Source organism: Lonchura striata, chromosome 36 (genome assembly GCF_046129695.1).
Source record: "Lonchura striata isolate bLonStr1 chromosome 36, bLonStr1.mat, whole genome shotgun sequence".
NCBI classification, from domain to species: Eukaryota; Metazoa; Chordata; class Aves; order Passeriformes; family Estrildidae; genus Lonchura; species Lonchura striata.
In genome coordinates this window covers 2,909,814-2,925,359 of record NC_134638.1, presented here as the reverse complement: position 1 = coordinate 2,925,359, position 15,546 = coordinate 2,909,814, and the positions used below count along the sequence as shown (strand labels likewise).

General features: G+C 48.9%; 1 protein-coding gene across 1 annotated transcript in view; it reads right to left on the bottom strand.

Annotated features, from left to right (window-relative positions):
- The window catches only part of LOC144247940 (uncharacterized), a gene marked incomplete at its 5' end in the record, with an annotated part of 684,260 nt that overhangs the window by 195,769 nt on the left and 472,945 nt on the right, over positions 1-15,546 (bottom strand). Inside the window, 1 exon segment of the mRNA XM_077789686.1 lies at positions 12,096-13,077. Coding sequence (XP_077645812.1) covers positions 12,096-13,077 — 982 coding nt within the window.

Genomic DNA, 15,546 nt, shown 5'->3' with positions numbered 1-15,546 from the left:
TTACTAATTAACTTGTTTAGTTATTTATTACTAACTAACTTGTGTAATAATTAGTTTATTATTAATTAACTTGTGTAATTAGTGATTAGTTTGTGATTTTACAGACCCGCGATCAGCGCTTTCAGAGCTCGTGGCGAGCGGGAAACGTTACACGGGAACGAGCTTTGGATCGATTCCTGTGTGATACTGATCAATAATCAATAATCAATAACTAATGCTGGATCGATTCCTGTGGCATTGCTCAATAATCAATAATTAATAACTAATACTGGAACTATAAATTTGTGATATTGATTAATTAATAATAAATAATTGACATTGGATTGATTCCTCTGTAGCATTGATTAATAATAAATAATAATGAAGAGTGGATAAAAGTTTCTGTAATATCGAGTGATTAATAATTAATAATTAATAATATCTAATAACATAGATTGATTCCATTGTCATATTGATTAATAATTTATAATTTATATTGGATTATTTTATTTTTAACATTGATTAACACTATTGGATTTGTTACTTTGTAATATTAATAATAATTAATAATATCGGATTGATTTCCTTGTAATATTGATTAATAATAAATAACTAATAACATAGGATTAATTTATGTGTAATATTGATTCTTAATAATCAATAATTAATAATTAATATTGGATTGATTTCTTTGTAATATTGATTAATTAATCCTTAATAATTAATAATAGATGAACTTATTTTTAGTGTTGATTAATTAATAATCAATAGTTGATATTGGGTCTATTTCTTTGCAATGCTGGTAATAATAAAGAATTAATAATTACTACTGAATTTATTTCTCTGCAATATTGATTAATTAATAATCAATAGTTGATATCGGATAAATTTATTTGTAATGGTTAATAATTAATATTAAATTATCAATAATAAATAATCAATAAATAATATTGGATTGATTTCTTTGTAATATTGTGAAAAATGCCAATTGAATGATGCACTGCTATTGATTATTGATAACTCCCTGCTATTGATTATTGATAACACCCTGCTATTGATTATTGATAATTTGCTATTGATTATTGATAACTCACTGCTATTGATTATTGATAATCTGCTATTGATTATTGATAACACCCTGCTATTGATTATTGATAATCTGCTATCGATTATTGACAACTCACTGCTATTGATTATTGATAATCTGCTATTGATTTTTTATAACTCAATGCTATTGATTATTGATAATCCGCTATTGATTATTGATAACTCACTATTGATTATTGATAACTCCCTACTATTGATCATTGCTAACTCCCTGCTATTGATTTGGATGTGTGGAGATGAAGGAACAATGGGAAAGGAAATCTCCTTTTTTTTCCTTTTTTTCCCCATTTTTTTCTCCTTTTTTTGCCCCTCTCCCGTGACAAAAGCGAAGATTTGATGAAAAATCGATAAAATGGGAAACAGAACTTTTTAAAAATTGCTTTTTAAAAAAAATCCAGTGAACAATTGGAGCTGGGTAATTGGTTCTTTAATGACTTTAAATTCGTGCTTTGGGTTTTTTAATCAATGCTTTAAAAAAGAACCTTAAAATCCAAACTGGAACAAACTCCCCAAGTGTCACCAACCCCACCGGTGTCCCCAATGTCCCCAAACTCCCCCAATGTCCCCAAACTCCCCAAATGTCCCCAAACCTCCCCAAATGTCCCCAAACTCTCCAAATGTCCCCAAATATCCCCAAACCTCCCCAAATGTCCCCAAACACCCCAAATGTCTCCAAACCTCCCCAGATGTCCCCAGATGTCCCCAAACCTCCCCAGACCTCCCCAAATGTCCACCAGGCCCATCCCCACCATGTCCTCCATGCTGGGCATGGTGGCACCTGTGGGGACATTGGGGACGCGTCACCGACACCCCTGGGTGGCACCGACACCCCCAGGTGGCACCGAGCCCGTCCTGGTGGCACCGGCCACCCCCCGATGTCCCCAGCTCTGCTCCTGATGTCCCTTAGGAGATCCCATTCCTGTCCCCAGTGTCCCAAACCCCATCGCCGGTGTCACCAACCCCATCCCAGGTGTCCCCAGCCCCATATCAGCTGTCCCCAACCCCATTCCTGATGTCCCCAACCCTGTCCCCAGTGTCCCCAGGCATCTCTGCTGTCCCAAGACCCTCCAAACCCCATTCCCGATGTCCCCAGCTGTCCCCAACTCCACTCTTGATGTACCCAACTCCGTCCTGGTGTCCCCAATTCTATCCTCAATGTCCCAAACCCCATCCCAGGTGTCCCCAGCTCCAGTCCTGGTGTCCCAAGACCATCCACACCCCATCCCTGATGTCCCCAGGTGTCCCCAACCCCATCCCTGATGTTCTCAAGTGTCCCAAACTCCGTTCCTGATGTCCCCAGCTGTGGCCAAACCCTGTCCCTGATGTCCCCAGGTTTCCCAAACTCCATCCCTGATGTCCCCAGGTGTCCCCAAACCCCATCCCTGATGTCCCCATGTGTCCCTCACCTGCCACCACCACAGTGACCCGATTTGGCACGTCCCAGCCGGGCCCCAGGGTGGTCACCAAAGTGTCCCCCTCGGTGTCCCCCTCAGTGTCCCCCGGGCGTGGCCGGGTGTGTCCATGGGCACGGTGCTCCCAGCGGATCTCCACATCCAGCGGGAAGAAGCCGACGGCGTCGCAGCGCAGCTCAGCCGGGAGCCCCGGGGACAGCCGGGACGGCAGCAGGGACACCCGGGGAGGGGCTGGGACACGGGACAGTGAGCTGGGGATACTGGGAGGGACTGGGAGGGAACTGGGAAGGGATTGGGAGGGACTGGGGGGACTGGGACATACTGGGACATATTGGGAGGGACTGGGAGGGAACTGGGATGGACTGGGAGGGACTGGGACAGCTGCAGCGACATCTCCCTGGCGTCCCCCGGCGGCTGGGAGGACCGTGGCCGTTCTGTGCCCAAAAACCCCCAGAACCCCCCCAAAAAAAACCACCAAAAATGCTCCCAAAATCCACAAAAATCACCTGCTAAACCCTCCCAGAAACACACAAAAAAAGCCCCCAGAAATCACCCACAAAACCCCCCCCAAAAAACCCAAAAAATGCCCCCAAAACACCCCAAAATCACCCACCAAACCCCTCCAGGACCTCCCAAAAAACGCTCCCAAAACCGTCCAAAAAAACCATTCAATGCCCACAGCGCCCCCTAGCGGCTAGGAGGATCGAAACTGTCCCGTGCCAGTGAGGCCCCCTGGTGGCCGGGAGGACCAAGACTGTCCATTGGCGCCTCCCAGTGGCCAGGAGGACTGAGGCCACCCATTCCCAGCAGCGCCCCCTGGCGGCAGGGAGGACCCGACACCCCCCTGCTCGGTGGCGCCCCCCGCTGTCCCCACAGGGCTCCGCAGCCCCTCCCCTCCCTTCACCTGTGCGGTGCCGGGGGGGCTCCCGTGGCCCCCCAGGAACAGCAGCACCCCCGGCACGGCCTCGGTGCGGCGGGCGGCGGCCGAGTCGAAGGCCAGCAGGCGCCGCGTGGGACATCAGAGACATGGGGGACATTGGGAACATCCGGACAGTAGGGGGACACTGGGGACAATGGGGACAATGAGGATGTGGGGTGTCCTGGCTTGTAAGATAAGCATGTATTCTATTGCCATCTGTTGGAGGTTGGGCAGTTTTCTTATCTCTTCCAAGAACAATGTCTCCCTCCGGGGAGATATCTTCTCTTCATGAACCATTGAATGACTCACTGCATGACCAGTAAAGTTACATCATCCCAGTGTGAGATGCTCCACCCAGAGGGAGGAGCCAAGCATTCCTACCTGCATAAAATCAGCATTTTTGAGACACTGGCAGCCACTTCGCTGGATTCCCCGAGGAGCAGCTTCTTCTCTGCTGGATTCCCAGAGGAAGACCAGGCCCAACTACTACCAGACCTTCAGAGAAAACTCCACCCTTCTAGAGATCACCACTTCAGCAGCATTTCATCTGCCACTCCAGGAGGAGCAGCCACCATTTTAACTGGACTATTACCAACACCCTGACTCCTCAGGGTGTCAGGTTTCTGACTCCATCACTAGTTTTGTTTGTACTAACTGCATTTTTTTTAATTTAATTTTTTTCCTAGTAAAGAACTGTTATTCCCATTCCCATATCTTTGCTTGAGAGCCTTTTAATTTTGAAATTGTGGTAATTCGGAGGGAGGGGGGTTTACCTTTTCCATTTCACAGGAGGGTCTTGCCTTCCTACACAGACTCCTGTCTTTTCAAACCAAGACATTGCATCAGCCCGTTCAGGGAAAACGGCTAAAGATGTCTCTAGAACTTCACTGCTGCTTTTGTAACTCTGGGTATACCACCTGAAGTAAAGGCAATGGCCCAGCTTATACTTCCTGCTGAGTTGCTACCTTTTTTGCCTTTGGGGAATTATGCACAAAACAGGTATTCCTCATTCCTCAAAAGGCCAATCTGTCACTGAACGGGCTCATGGCTCCCTCAAACGTCTCCTGGTACAATAGAAAGGGGGGGCCAGAGAGGACAACCCTTCAGAGAGACTGCAGAAAGCCTTTTATGTGTTCAACTTCTTGAAATGATCTTTGATGGACCCCAACCCCTGATTGTTTGACATTTTAATTGTAATTCACAATTGCAACAAAAGGAAAAATCCCTTGCCTTAGTGAAGGATCCAGGATCTGGTAAGATCCTGGGGCTTTATCCTTAGGTCACCTGATGTCACCTGGTGTCACCACTGAGTCAGGAACAAGAGTCAGGCGACACATAAAATCTAACTCTCTCCAGGAGACTAATATTAATTTTATTAGGAACCCATTTCTTTTTATACACTGCTCCAACACTGGTAGACCTGACTGGTCCTTTAATCAACACACCTCATATGATTGGCTAATTAAGGAAACAGCCTTTATTAAACATCTTGTAAGAAAACAACTGTTCAAAACACCAGCTGCAAGATTGCTTTAATTCTTTCTCTCAGCCTTCTCAAAACTCCCCAGAACAATTCCTAGGAAAGTTTACCTGGCTTTCTCTCTGACCAGGCTGGGGTAGAGGTTTTGCTTGCATGTCCACAGAGAATGGTTCCAAGTGGATTCCAGCAAACAATGTGAAGGCGTTTTGAGATTCTTTGACTGCATCACTTGAAGATTCACCTTGAACATCAACATTGGAGGAGAACCCTTGTGAACAGGACCTTGCCACCACATCAGCACCTGTTTAACCTCTAACAGACTTATGCCCTTGGGAAAATGGTTATGATTACCCAGTGGTATCAGGGCTTACAGGGCTAGATCAGCTTCTGGGGGATTGGAGACTTGGTGGATGGATAATAAATTTAGTTAAAATAGGCTTATATGTATTAGGATTATATTATGTATTGTTATGCTTATTCCTTGTATTTTATATTGTGTGAAAAAATGAATAGAAAAATCACTTAAGAATGTATTTTTGTTTGAACAGATAGGGGGAGGTATGGGGAACAAACCAGAAAGTACAGTGGAACTGATAAAGGGGCCTGATATCTTCTTCTTCTTCTGCCTGATTGAGCAGAAACCATGGGAGAGACAGACACAGAGAAATTCTCCCTGGGCAAGAAGTGACCAAGAAACATATTGTGAGACATAGTGATAAAATAATGTTACCAGATGATGTGATGTCATAAAGAAGTGTAACCAATGGGAAATTGTTACCAAAAACAGAGCCCTATATAAGCACCATACAAGTGAAACTATATAAACACCTGGTACACTCAATAAAATTGGCTTCTGATCCCAACTCAGATGCCCCCGACTCTCCATCATTGATAACCCCTGGTCTGGGTGATCCCTGTTGGGTGGGGGGAAGGTGTTGGAGAGATTTCTTTCCCTTCTCCTGCTGTGATTTGGATGGTAATAAATTCCCTCCCTGTGCCCGGGCTGGGACTGTTTTGCCAGTGCTGGTGCTCGGGGCGGGATCTCTCCCGATCCTTTTCCTACTCCCGCCTTCCCTCAGCCAATCAGAGACAGCGCGGCTGATGACTCACCAGTTGCTGGGCAGACCCGCAGCGACCAGCGGTCCCGGCCGGACCCGCCCCGCCACGGCCCAAATCCTCCCAAATCCTCCCAAATCCTCCCGAATCCTCCCAAATCCTCCCCAAATCCTCCCAAATCCTCCCGAATCCTCCCCAAATCCTCCCGAATCCTCCCGAATCCTCCCCAAATCCTCCCCGAATCCTCCCAAATCCTCCCAAATCCTCCCCGAATCCTCCCCGAATCCTCCCCAATCCTCCCCGAATCCTCCCAAATCCTCCCCAATCCTCCCAAATCCTCCCCGAATCCTCCCAAATCCTCCCCAAATCCTCCCAAATCCTCCCAAATCCTCCCCGAATCCTCCCCAAATCCTCCCCAAATCCTCCCAAACCCTCCCCAAATCCTCCCAAATCCTCCCAAATCCTCCCCAAATCCTCCCGAATCCTCCCAAATCCTCCCAAATCCTCCCAAATCCTCCCCAAATCCTCCCAAATCCTCCCAAATCCTCCCCAAATCCTCCCCAAATCCTCCCCAAATCCTCCCCAAATCCTCCCGAATCCTCCCGAATCCTCCCCAAATCCTCCCCGAATCCTCCCAAATCCTCCCAAATCCTCCCCGAATCCTCCCCGAATCCTCCCCAATCCTCCCCGAATCCTCCCAAATCCTCCCCAATCCTCCCAAATCCTCCCCGAATCCTCCCAAATCCTCCCCAAATCCTCCCAAATCCTCCCAAATCCTCCCCGAATCCTCCCCAAATCCTCCCCAAATCCTCCCAAACCCTCCCCAAATCCTCCCAAATCCTCCCAAATCCTCCCCAATCCTCCCCGAATCCTCCCGAATCCTCCCAAATCCTCCCAAATCCTCCCCGAATCCTCCCCAAATCCTCCCCAAATCCTCCCAAACCCTCCCGAATCCTCCCTGCCCCATCACAGGGGGTCCTGTGCAAGGCCACGGGGAGCGGCTGCGGCCGCCGCTGGCTCAGGAGCTCTGTGGGCAGGAAAGGGGGTGACATTGGGACTGGGGGTGCTCGCAGGGCTTCCCTTAATGGTGCCTCCTTCGGTGTTGGGTCAAGCGAGAGCTTCTGGAGAATCTCTCCCCACACACAGGACACTCACCGGGCCTCTCCCCGGTGTGGATGTGCCTGTGGGTGACGAGGCTGGAGCTGTGCTTGAAGCGCTTCCCGCACTCAGGGCAGCAGAAGGGCCTCTCCTGTGTGTGAATCCACTGATGCACTGAAGCATGGACAGACAACTCCTCAACTAATTAAAGCTGGAAAGAAGGGTATTTTATTGCAGTGCTGGACACACATGGAATCATTTCCAAATACATGTGCAAGGAGTTGCAGACTCCTGCTTTCTATTTATACAGGAAAGGTTTTACATATCCAAGCTGTTTCTAAGGACACATAATACATAATCATTACCTGCCCGCTTCGTATTATAATCAGCTGAATATCCATTACAGTTGTGCAATCGTGTTTCCTTAACTGGGTCTTTGGGATTTTGAAATAAGGGAGTGGGTGTAAGGGAGGAAGAAAGCTGTCTTCCTCAAGGTAAACTCTTCACCCATGGCCAGTTTGCAGGACTTTTTGATCTGCTGGTCACGGTAGCCTCTCCTAACTGCTGATTATTCTTAAGGCAAGATATTTCTATGGTCTCTGCTCCTTCACAATTCCTACATCTATCCCTGTCACTCCTAGCTTTACTTTTCTAATATATTTGCTACTCTTTAACTAAGACATGTGATTTTTGCTAGCTAACTTGGCTTCTTAACTAATTTTAAAATCTTAACTAAAATACGAAATCTTCTACTATCTCAGTTATATTCCCAGCTGTCCCCTTGACTCATCCACAGTTTTCAATTATCCTAAATACATTTCCAGCTGATCCTTGGCTCATTACGATGAGATTGGAGCTTCTCAGAAACCACTTCCTACACTTGGGACACTCATAGGGCCTCTCCCTGGTGTGAATCTTGTGGTGCTGATGAACTTGGAGATCCACCCAAAGCCCTTCCCACACTCCCCACACTTGTAGGGCTGATTGATTCCCCATCTGGATCACCTGGTGCCAGATCAGGTCTGATCTCCGGAGCTCCAGCTGAAGCCCTTCCCACATTCCAAGCGCTTGTGGAGCTTCTGCCCACCGTGAGTCATCTCCACCATCTCTGAGTGCCAAATGGATCTCTGGCTGCCTTCTAGGCACAGAGGGGCTCTTACCTCCTCACAACTCCCAGGGCTGGGTTTGCAGCCCCTCCTTGTGTGGGATCTCCAGGGCTTTTCCTCCCCATTGGGTTCCCATGCTGTGGAGCTGCTCAAAAAAGCCTCAAAACAGAGGTTCTGAGCAGCGATTTGTCCTCCCAGGTCTCTGTCTGCAGCTCAGTGCCTGGGGTAAGGAAAGAAAAGAAGAGGAAGGGATGTGGAAGGAAGAAGGATAGAATGAGAAGAGAAAGGAGGGTGGACAAGGAGAGGATGGGATTTGCCTCCATGCCAGAGGGAAGGGGAAGGAGATCCCACCAATTCGTCCCTGGCAGGACAGCGTTGGCAGCAGCGCTGTCCTGCAGCCAGGGCAATGTTGGGCTGATAGGTGGAGCAGAGGAGAGGGGGAAAGGGGCAGTGACTTCCTCCTCACCTGCCTCAGTGTTCCATGCTATCTTCCTTTACCTCACAGCCTCCACCAGCTCCACCTGCACAAAGGTTGGGATGGACAAATCCTGGCTTGGGGGAAAAACAAAGGGTGAGCACCTTGGTCCTGCTGCCCAAGTCCAGCTCGAGAAGTCACCACCCTGTTCACAGTTGGATGGGCCCAGACTCTGCTCATCTCCAGAGTCCCCCACTCCTCCAGGCTGCTGGGATCCCCCAGCTCCAGGATTGGCCATTGCTGCTCTCCCCACTCCGATGCCAATTGGAACCCCAAAACCAATGTCCCCCCCAAACTGTTACCACTGCCCCAGCCAGTACAGAGATCGCTACAGGAACCCTTCACAAGTCTCCAAAGGGGCATCTGCATCTCACCTTTGGGGCAATGCAAGATCCAAATATCCCTTTCCCTGCAAAAAAAAACTCCCAGAGACCCCCCAATGGATTTGGGGTGAGATCCCCCTCCCCACTTACCTGCAGGATCTGGGGGAGTAAATGCTGCCATGACCAGGGGAGCTGCAGACTCGGCAGAAGGGCAGGCAAACCGTGTGGATCTGCTGCGGTTCCTCCTCTTCCTCCTCCTGTTCCTGTTCCTTCTTTTCCCTAACCTCCTCCTCATCTCTCTCTCCTCTTCCTACTGCTCCTCCTCCCTGATCACCCCAGATCCCCCTTTCCTACCCACCTCTCCCCCATGGCTGCAGCACCAGTGTTTGGATAGAGGGAACCTCCCATGAGCCCCCCAGGTATGGGCAGGGGGCTTGGGGACCCACCCAGTGCAGATCCATTCCCCCCTCCCAGAGCCTCACAGAAATCACTCCAGGGATCAAGTGATGGGGACACTAAGGGATCCCCATGGAACCACCCATTTTTGATCCCATCCCCACCCTTCCCTCCCCACTCCCATTGTTCCCCCAACCCAAAGACCCCTCCCAACTCAATCTGAGGGTCCCATTCCTCTCCTGGTCAGAATCCTCTTTTCCCCTGCTCTCCCACCCCTTCCCCATTGTGCCTCCAGCTCTACCTCTCACCCCTGGGCTTGGATTTGGGGATCCAGGCCCCTCCTGTTCAGTTTGAGGATCACATCCCCCCTTTCCCTCAATTCAGGCAGCTCCTGGAAGCTTTTTCCTGGGAGGAATCCCTGAGTTTTGGGACTTTTAGGATGTAGCTTAGGAGGAGAACAGCTCTGTCGGGCTTTCCCCTCCCTGTTGTGGCCCCTCAGCTGTTCCCGACACCCTGGGGGTGTTGGGATTTCCCTCCTAGGGACAAGGACGTTCATCCCCTTCCAGGAGCCCAATGCCCAGCTGGGGCTCCAGGTCAGGGGTCCTTGAGCAGCTGCCCCAGAACCTCCACCAGGTTCTCCCAGCGCAGCCGGAGCCACTCGGCCTGGGCTCCCCAAAGGCCTCAGCAAGGTCCAAGTCCTGCCCAGGAACCCTCAACTCCCTCAAACCCAGCATCCCCCTCATCCCCTGCAAGTTCCTCCCATGGCACCGGCCATGGCCATGTCCCCACTTGTCACTGGCCATGTCCCACCATGTCCTCACCCATGGCTGTCTCCCCACCATGTTTCCATCCCTGTCACTGCCCCCCATGTCTCCATCCATGCCTGTGTCTCCCCATGTCCCTAGGGATGGCCCTGTCCCCCTCCATGTCCATGCGTGCCCATGTCACTCTCCATGTCTAATGCTTTTTCTCTTTTTGAGCCTGGTCTTATAAGCTCTCAGAGATAAGCATTATACCCTTGATAGCTCAGCTACCTCAGGTGGCATAAAACAAGCAGGATGGCTCATGTGACAGTGTTGGGAATAAAAAGTTTTAATAAAAGGCAAAAATAAAAAAGCTTTTTACAGAGAAAAGCCAAGTCAGGGCAGAGGCTCTTGCTCTTGCTAAAACACTTCACTAAAGCAATTAACTTCTTTTGTTCTCTTCTTTTCTAGGGAATTGCTTAGGTGGGACTTTTTGGCTCCTGTCCAGTTAGCTACCCTTAAGTTTGAGGTGAAGTCCCAGAGGTCCTATGAGGTGTCTTTCAACCAAATTGAGGAGAGAAACACCTGGCCTTTTGTCCTTTTTAAGGGAACAAAAGGTAACTTGTCTACTCTGTCAACAGAGGGCACATTCTTACACGTGTCCCACCATGTCTGTGTCCTACCATGGCCATATCCACTAACTTAGTTCAATGTCTATTTTTACTTCAATATTGGATATTTTAAAGGGATAAAGAGAAATGAAAACAAAATCAAGGCCAAAAGAAAAAGACTTCCATGTCCATGCCAGCTGAGGATCCACGTGCTTGGGTGGAGGGAAGAACCTTTTTGGTGGAGTTTCTACCCCATTGTCTCCAAAATCTTGGTCTTTTCCCCAGTTTTTCCACCATCTGGCTGCAGAAGACACCCTTGGGCAATAGGAAATCAAAATCGTGGAATCCCTGAAGTTGGAAAAGACCTTGTCCTGGTTCAGAGCAAATTTGGGAGAGAACCTCCAAAGGGATTCCTCTGGAAAGCAGATTCAATTGGCTCCTCCCCCAGCCAGTTTGGGAAAAGTATCTCCTTGGAGAACAGTGGAAAAAACTGTTTTTTAAAGAATAAAACCTAAACAATATTAAACAATAAAACCTCTTGCTGCTCTAAAAGAGAGACAAACTCAGGAAGTCCCTCCATGGGTTGTAGCTCAGCTCCCTCAGTCTCTTATCAGTCCCTCCAGTGCTGGAAATGCCACAGTCCAGGCCTGGCCCGCTGGGCCACAGGTGTGAGCTGCCGGTGCTCTTCTGGGTGTTCAGGCCAGAGCAGGTTTAAACAGGTCCAAAGAAAAGGGAAAAGCAGCCACAGTCCAGGGAACTTCTCTGCCACAGCTAGCTAAAACTAATTAACAGCAAAGGAGAGATCTGTACCTCTGTCTGTCCATCTGCAGACAACCCGGCCCAGGAGCAGGAATGTGGAGGAGTGAGTGCAGTTTCTGAAAACAAACTCTGCCCTTCTCTCCCTCCTTTGTTCTTGGAACAAGTCTTAAAGGTGCAAAAATTATAATTCACTATAAACAGAACAGACAACTGGAGATACAAGCATCATATAGTCAACCTAGGACATACCTCCAAGACCATTCAGTATTCCTTGATGCCACCAGAATATAGGATTGAATGCAAAAGATTTTATGGAGTTGGAAGTTATTAAATCTGCTCTCCCCAAGGAATTCTCATTGTTGGTCTGTGCCCCAATGGATGTTCCTGCCACTGGGTTTATCTAGGTGCCCGCAGGGAACGAGGAAGATGTGGAGCCTCCCAGCCAAGTGTCTTCCCAACACAGATAACCAGGCCCATAGATCACCAAGACTGCCCAATGAAGGTCACTCAGGATCATCCATCATGGATCCTCCCATAGGGAATGGAGCTGGGAGGAGCATAAGAAGCTCTTCCCACCCTTGGGGAACTCACAGGGCTTCCCCCCTTAGTGGCGCCTCCGTTGGTGTTTGATCAAGTTTGATCTCTGTGTGAAGCTCTTCCCACACTTCCCACACTCGTAGGGCCTCTCCCCGGTGTGGATGTGCCGGTGCTCGGTGAGATTGGTGTTGTGCTTGAAACCCTTCCCACAGTCGGGGCAGCGGTAGGGCCTCTCCTCGGTGTGACTCCGCTGATGTACGAGGAGACTGGAGCTGATCTGAAACCTCTTCCCACACTGGGAACACTCGTAGGGCTTCTCCCCGCTGTGGATGCGCTGGTGCTTTCTCAGGTCTGAGTGCCACCCATAGCTCTTCCCACATTCCAAGCAGGTGTAGGGCCGTTCCCCAGTGTGGATCACCTGGTGCCGAATCAGGGCTGAGCTTTCCCTGAAACTCTTCCCACATTCCCCACACTTGTAGGGCTTTTCCCCAGTATGGATCTTTTTGTGTTCCGTAAGCTGGGAGTTGAGGCTGAAGCTCATCCCACACACCCCACACTCGTAGGGCTTTTCTCCAGTGTGGATCCTCTCATGTCTCCTCAGGCCAGAGCTCTGCCTGAAGCTCTTCCCACATTCCCCACACTCATAGGGTTTTTCCCCAGTGTGCATCCTCTGGTGTTGCATCAGGTGGCCCTTCTGGCTGAAGCTCATCCCACATTTCCCACACTCAAAGGGCTTTTCCCCAGTGTGGATTACCGAGTGCTGCATCAGGCTGCTCCTCTGGCTGAAGCTCTTCCCACATTCCCCACACTCAAAGGGCTTTTCCCCAGTGTGCATCCTCTGGTGTTGGATCAGAATGGAGTTCTGGCTGAAGCTCCTCCCACACTCCCCACACTCAAAGGGCCTCTCCCCGGTGTGGAATCTCTGGTGAAGTCTCAGGCTGGAGCTCCAGCGGAAACGCTTCCCACATTCCTCACACTCGTAGGGCCGTTCCCCAGTGTGGATCACCTGGTGCTCGATCAGGTTGGAGCTCTGGCTGAAACCCTTCCCACATTCCAAGCACTTGTGGGGCTTCTCCCTGCCACGAGGCTTCTCCACCAGCTCCGAGCTCTGGCTGGATCTCTGCCCGCCTTCCTGGCTCAGGGGGGCTCTTTCCTCCCCGCAGCTCCCTGGGCTGGGTTTGCTGCCACTCCTTGTGCAGGATCTCCAGGGCTTTTCCTCCTCCTCCATTTCCTCCATTTTTATTCCTCCCTGGGAATGAAAAATCCTGGTCTGGGGGAAAAAAAAAAGAACAGAGCATCTTGGACTGGGAGTTCCTCCTGTCCCCACTTCATCTCACCAAGTCATTGGGCATTGTGTGTCTATAAGAACCTCCAAAACACCAAGGTTCAGCATAAAAATCCTCAAAACTTTAAGACACAGATCAAAACCTCCCCAAACATCAAGATTCAGTAAAAAATTCCTCCAAAACATAAAGATTCAGCCCCTAAAAAAAATAAAGCACCAACATTTAACCGAAAAAAGCTGAGAAATGCCATGATTCACTCCTGTGAAAATCGTGGAACCCCTCAACAGTCATGTGCTGCATGTGGGGTGGCAATGCTCCTGGGGCTGAGGGGAGGCTATATATACAAGGAGGGATGGAACCTTGTGGTGATCCTTGTTTCTGCTCCTCCTCCTCCTCCTGTGTCCCTATTCTTCCTCACACTCCTCTTCCTATTCCTCCTTCTCCTGCACAATCCCACCCTCTCCTGCCACCTGCATCCTTTGACCATTTTGTTCCTCAAGCCTGCTTCTCCTTCCCTTCTCCTCCTGCCCCCAGGCCCAGCACCCACTGCCGGCTCCCTCTTCCCCCCAGCCCCACAGCATCCCAGCGCAGGGGCAGGGATGGAGCTGGGGCAGGTCGGGCTGGGGCAGCGCTGGGCTCTCGGCCGCTCCCGCCCGCACTCGGTCCCCACTGCAGCCGCTCCCGCCAGGACAGCGCGGGGGGGCCCGGCCTTGGCGCTGCCCCACTCCCACCTCCCCAAATTCCCCTCGCGGGGGCCATGGGGCCGAGGGGGGGCGCAGGTGGGGTCCAGGTGGGGAATGCTGAGATAATTTCAAGAGTGGGTCCCCAAGAAGAAGAATTGGAATTTGTGGTAGACACAGGGGCAGAATGAACCTTTCTGTTAAATATTCCAAAAGGTTATAGTGTAAGCAAAGATACCGTAATAGTAACAGGAGCAAAAGGAGAGAGTTCCACAGTACCCATTATTAAAAATGTGGTAATAGAGGGAGGAACTAGATTTTGGATGAGGGATGTTTTCTTGGTCCCAGGGGCAGGTAGCAATTTATTGGGACAAGATTTACAAGTGAAATTAGGAATAGGGGTTGTTCCAGAAGATGGGAAGATGACAGCTAGACTTTTAAAACTAGGCCAGGAGGATGGAAGAAGAATTAACAAGGAAGTTTGGGCTGGGGAGGGAAATAGGGGAAGATTAAATATTGACCCCATAAAGATTACAACTGAGGAAAAAAAATTGTCCCATATGTGTACGGCAGTATCCTGTATCTTTAGAAGGACAGGAATGTTTAAAGCCAGTAATAGAAGGACTAATAAAGGATGGACATTAGAACCTTGTATGTCTCCCCATAATACCCCAATACTCCCAGTAAAGAAGCCTGATGGGAGCTATAGACTGGTACAAGCCTTAAGGGAGGTTAACAAAGAACTCAGACCCGCTATCCAGTGGTACCAAATCCTTACACTCTTTTCAGTAAAGTTCCTCCCCAGCATCAGTGGTTTAGTGTAGTGGACCTTAAAGATGCCTTTTGGGCTTGCACATTAGCCCAGGAGAGCAAGTTATCTTTGCTTTTGAATGGAAGGACTCACTAACTGGAGAAAACAGCAATTAAGATGGACAAAACTACCACAGGGGCTTACAGAATCCCCAAACTTATTTGGACAAGCTTTAGAAACAATACTACAAACTTTCCCCACTCCCCCTGGAATACAAATTATCCAATATGTGGATAATCTTTTACTTTCTGGGGAAGCTGAAGCTGAAGTTAGAGAGGCTACTATAAAGCTTTTGAATTTTCTTGGGGAAAAAGGATTAAGGGTATCAAAAGGGAAGCTGCAATTTGTAGAATCAGAGGTAAAATATCTTGGCCACTTGCTTAGTAAGGGTAGTTGGAAGCTCAACCCAGACTGAAACACAGGGATTCTATTCCTTCCCCCTCCCTCTTCAAAGGGGGAAATCAGAAAGATACTCAGATTATTGGGATATTATAGATTGTGGATTGAAGGATATACAAAGACAGTAAAATTTTTGAATAAAAAAAATTGACAGAGGGAGATGATATAAAATGGTTCAAAAAGGGTAATGAAAAACTAAGAAAAAAGAAGTTAAAACTAGCCCCAATATCAACTTTAAGCTTACCTGCACTAGCAAAACCCTTTCATTTGTATGTAAATGAAAAAAAAGGGGTAGCTCATAGGGTTTTGTTTCAAGAGTGGGGAGGAGTAAAGAGACCTGTGGCTTATTTATCAAAGATGTGGCATCCA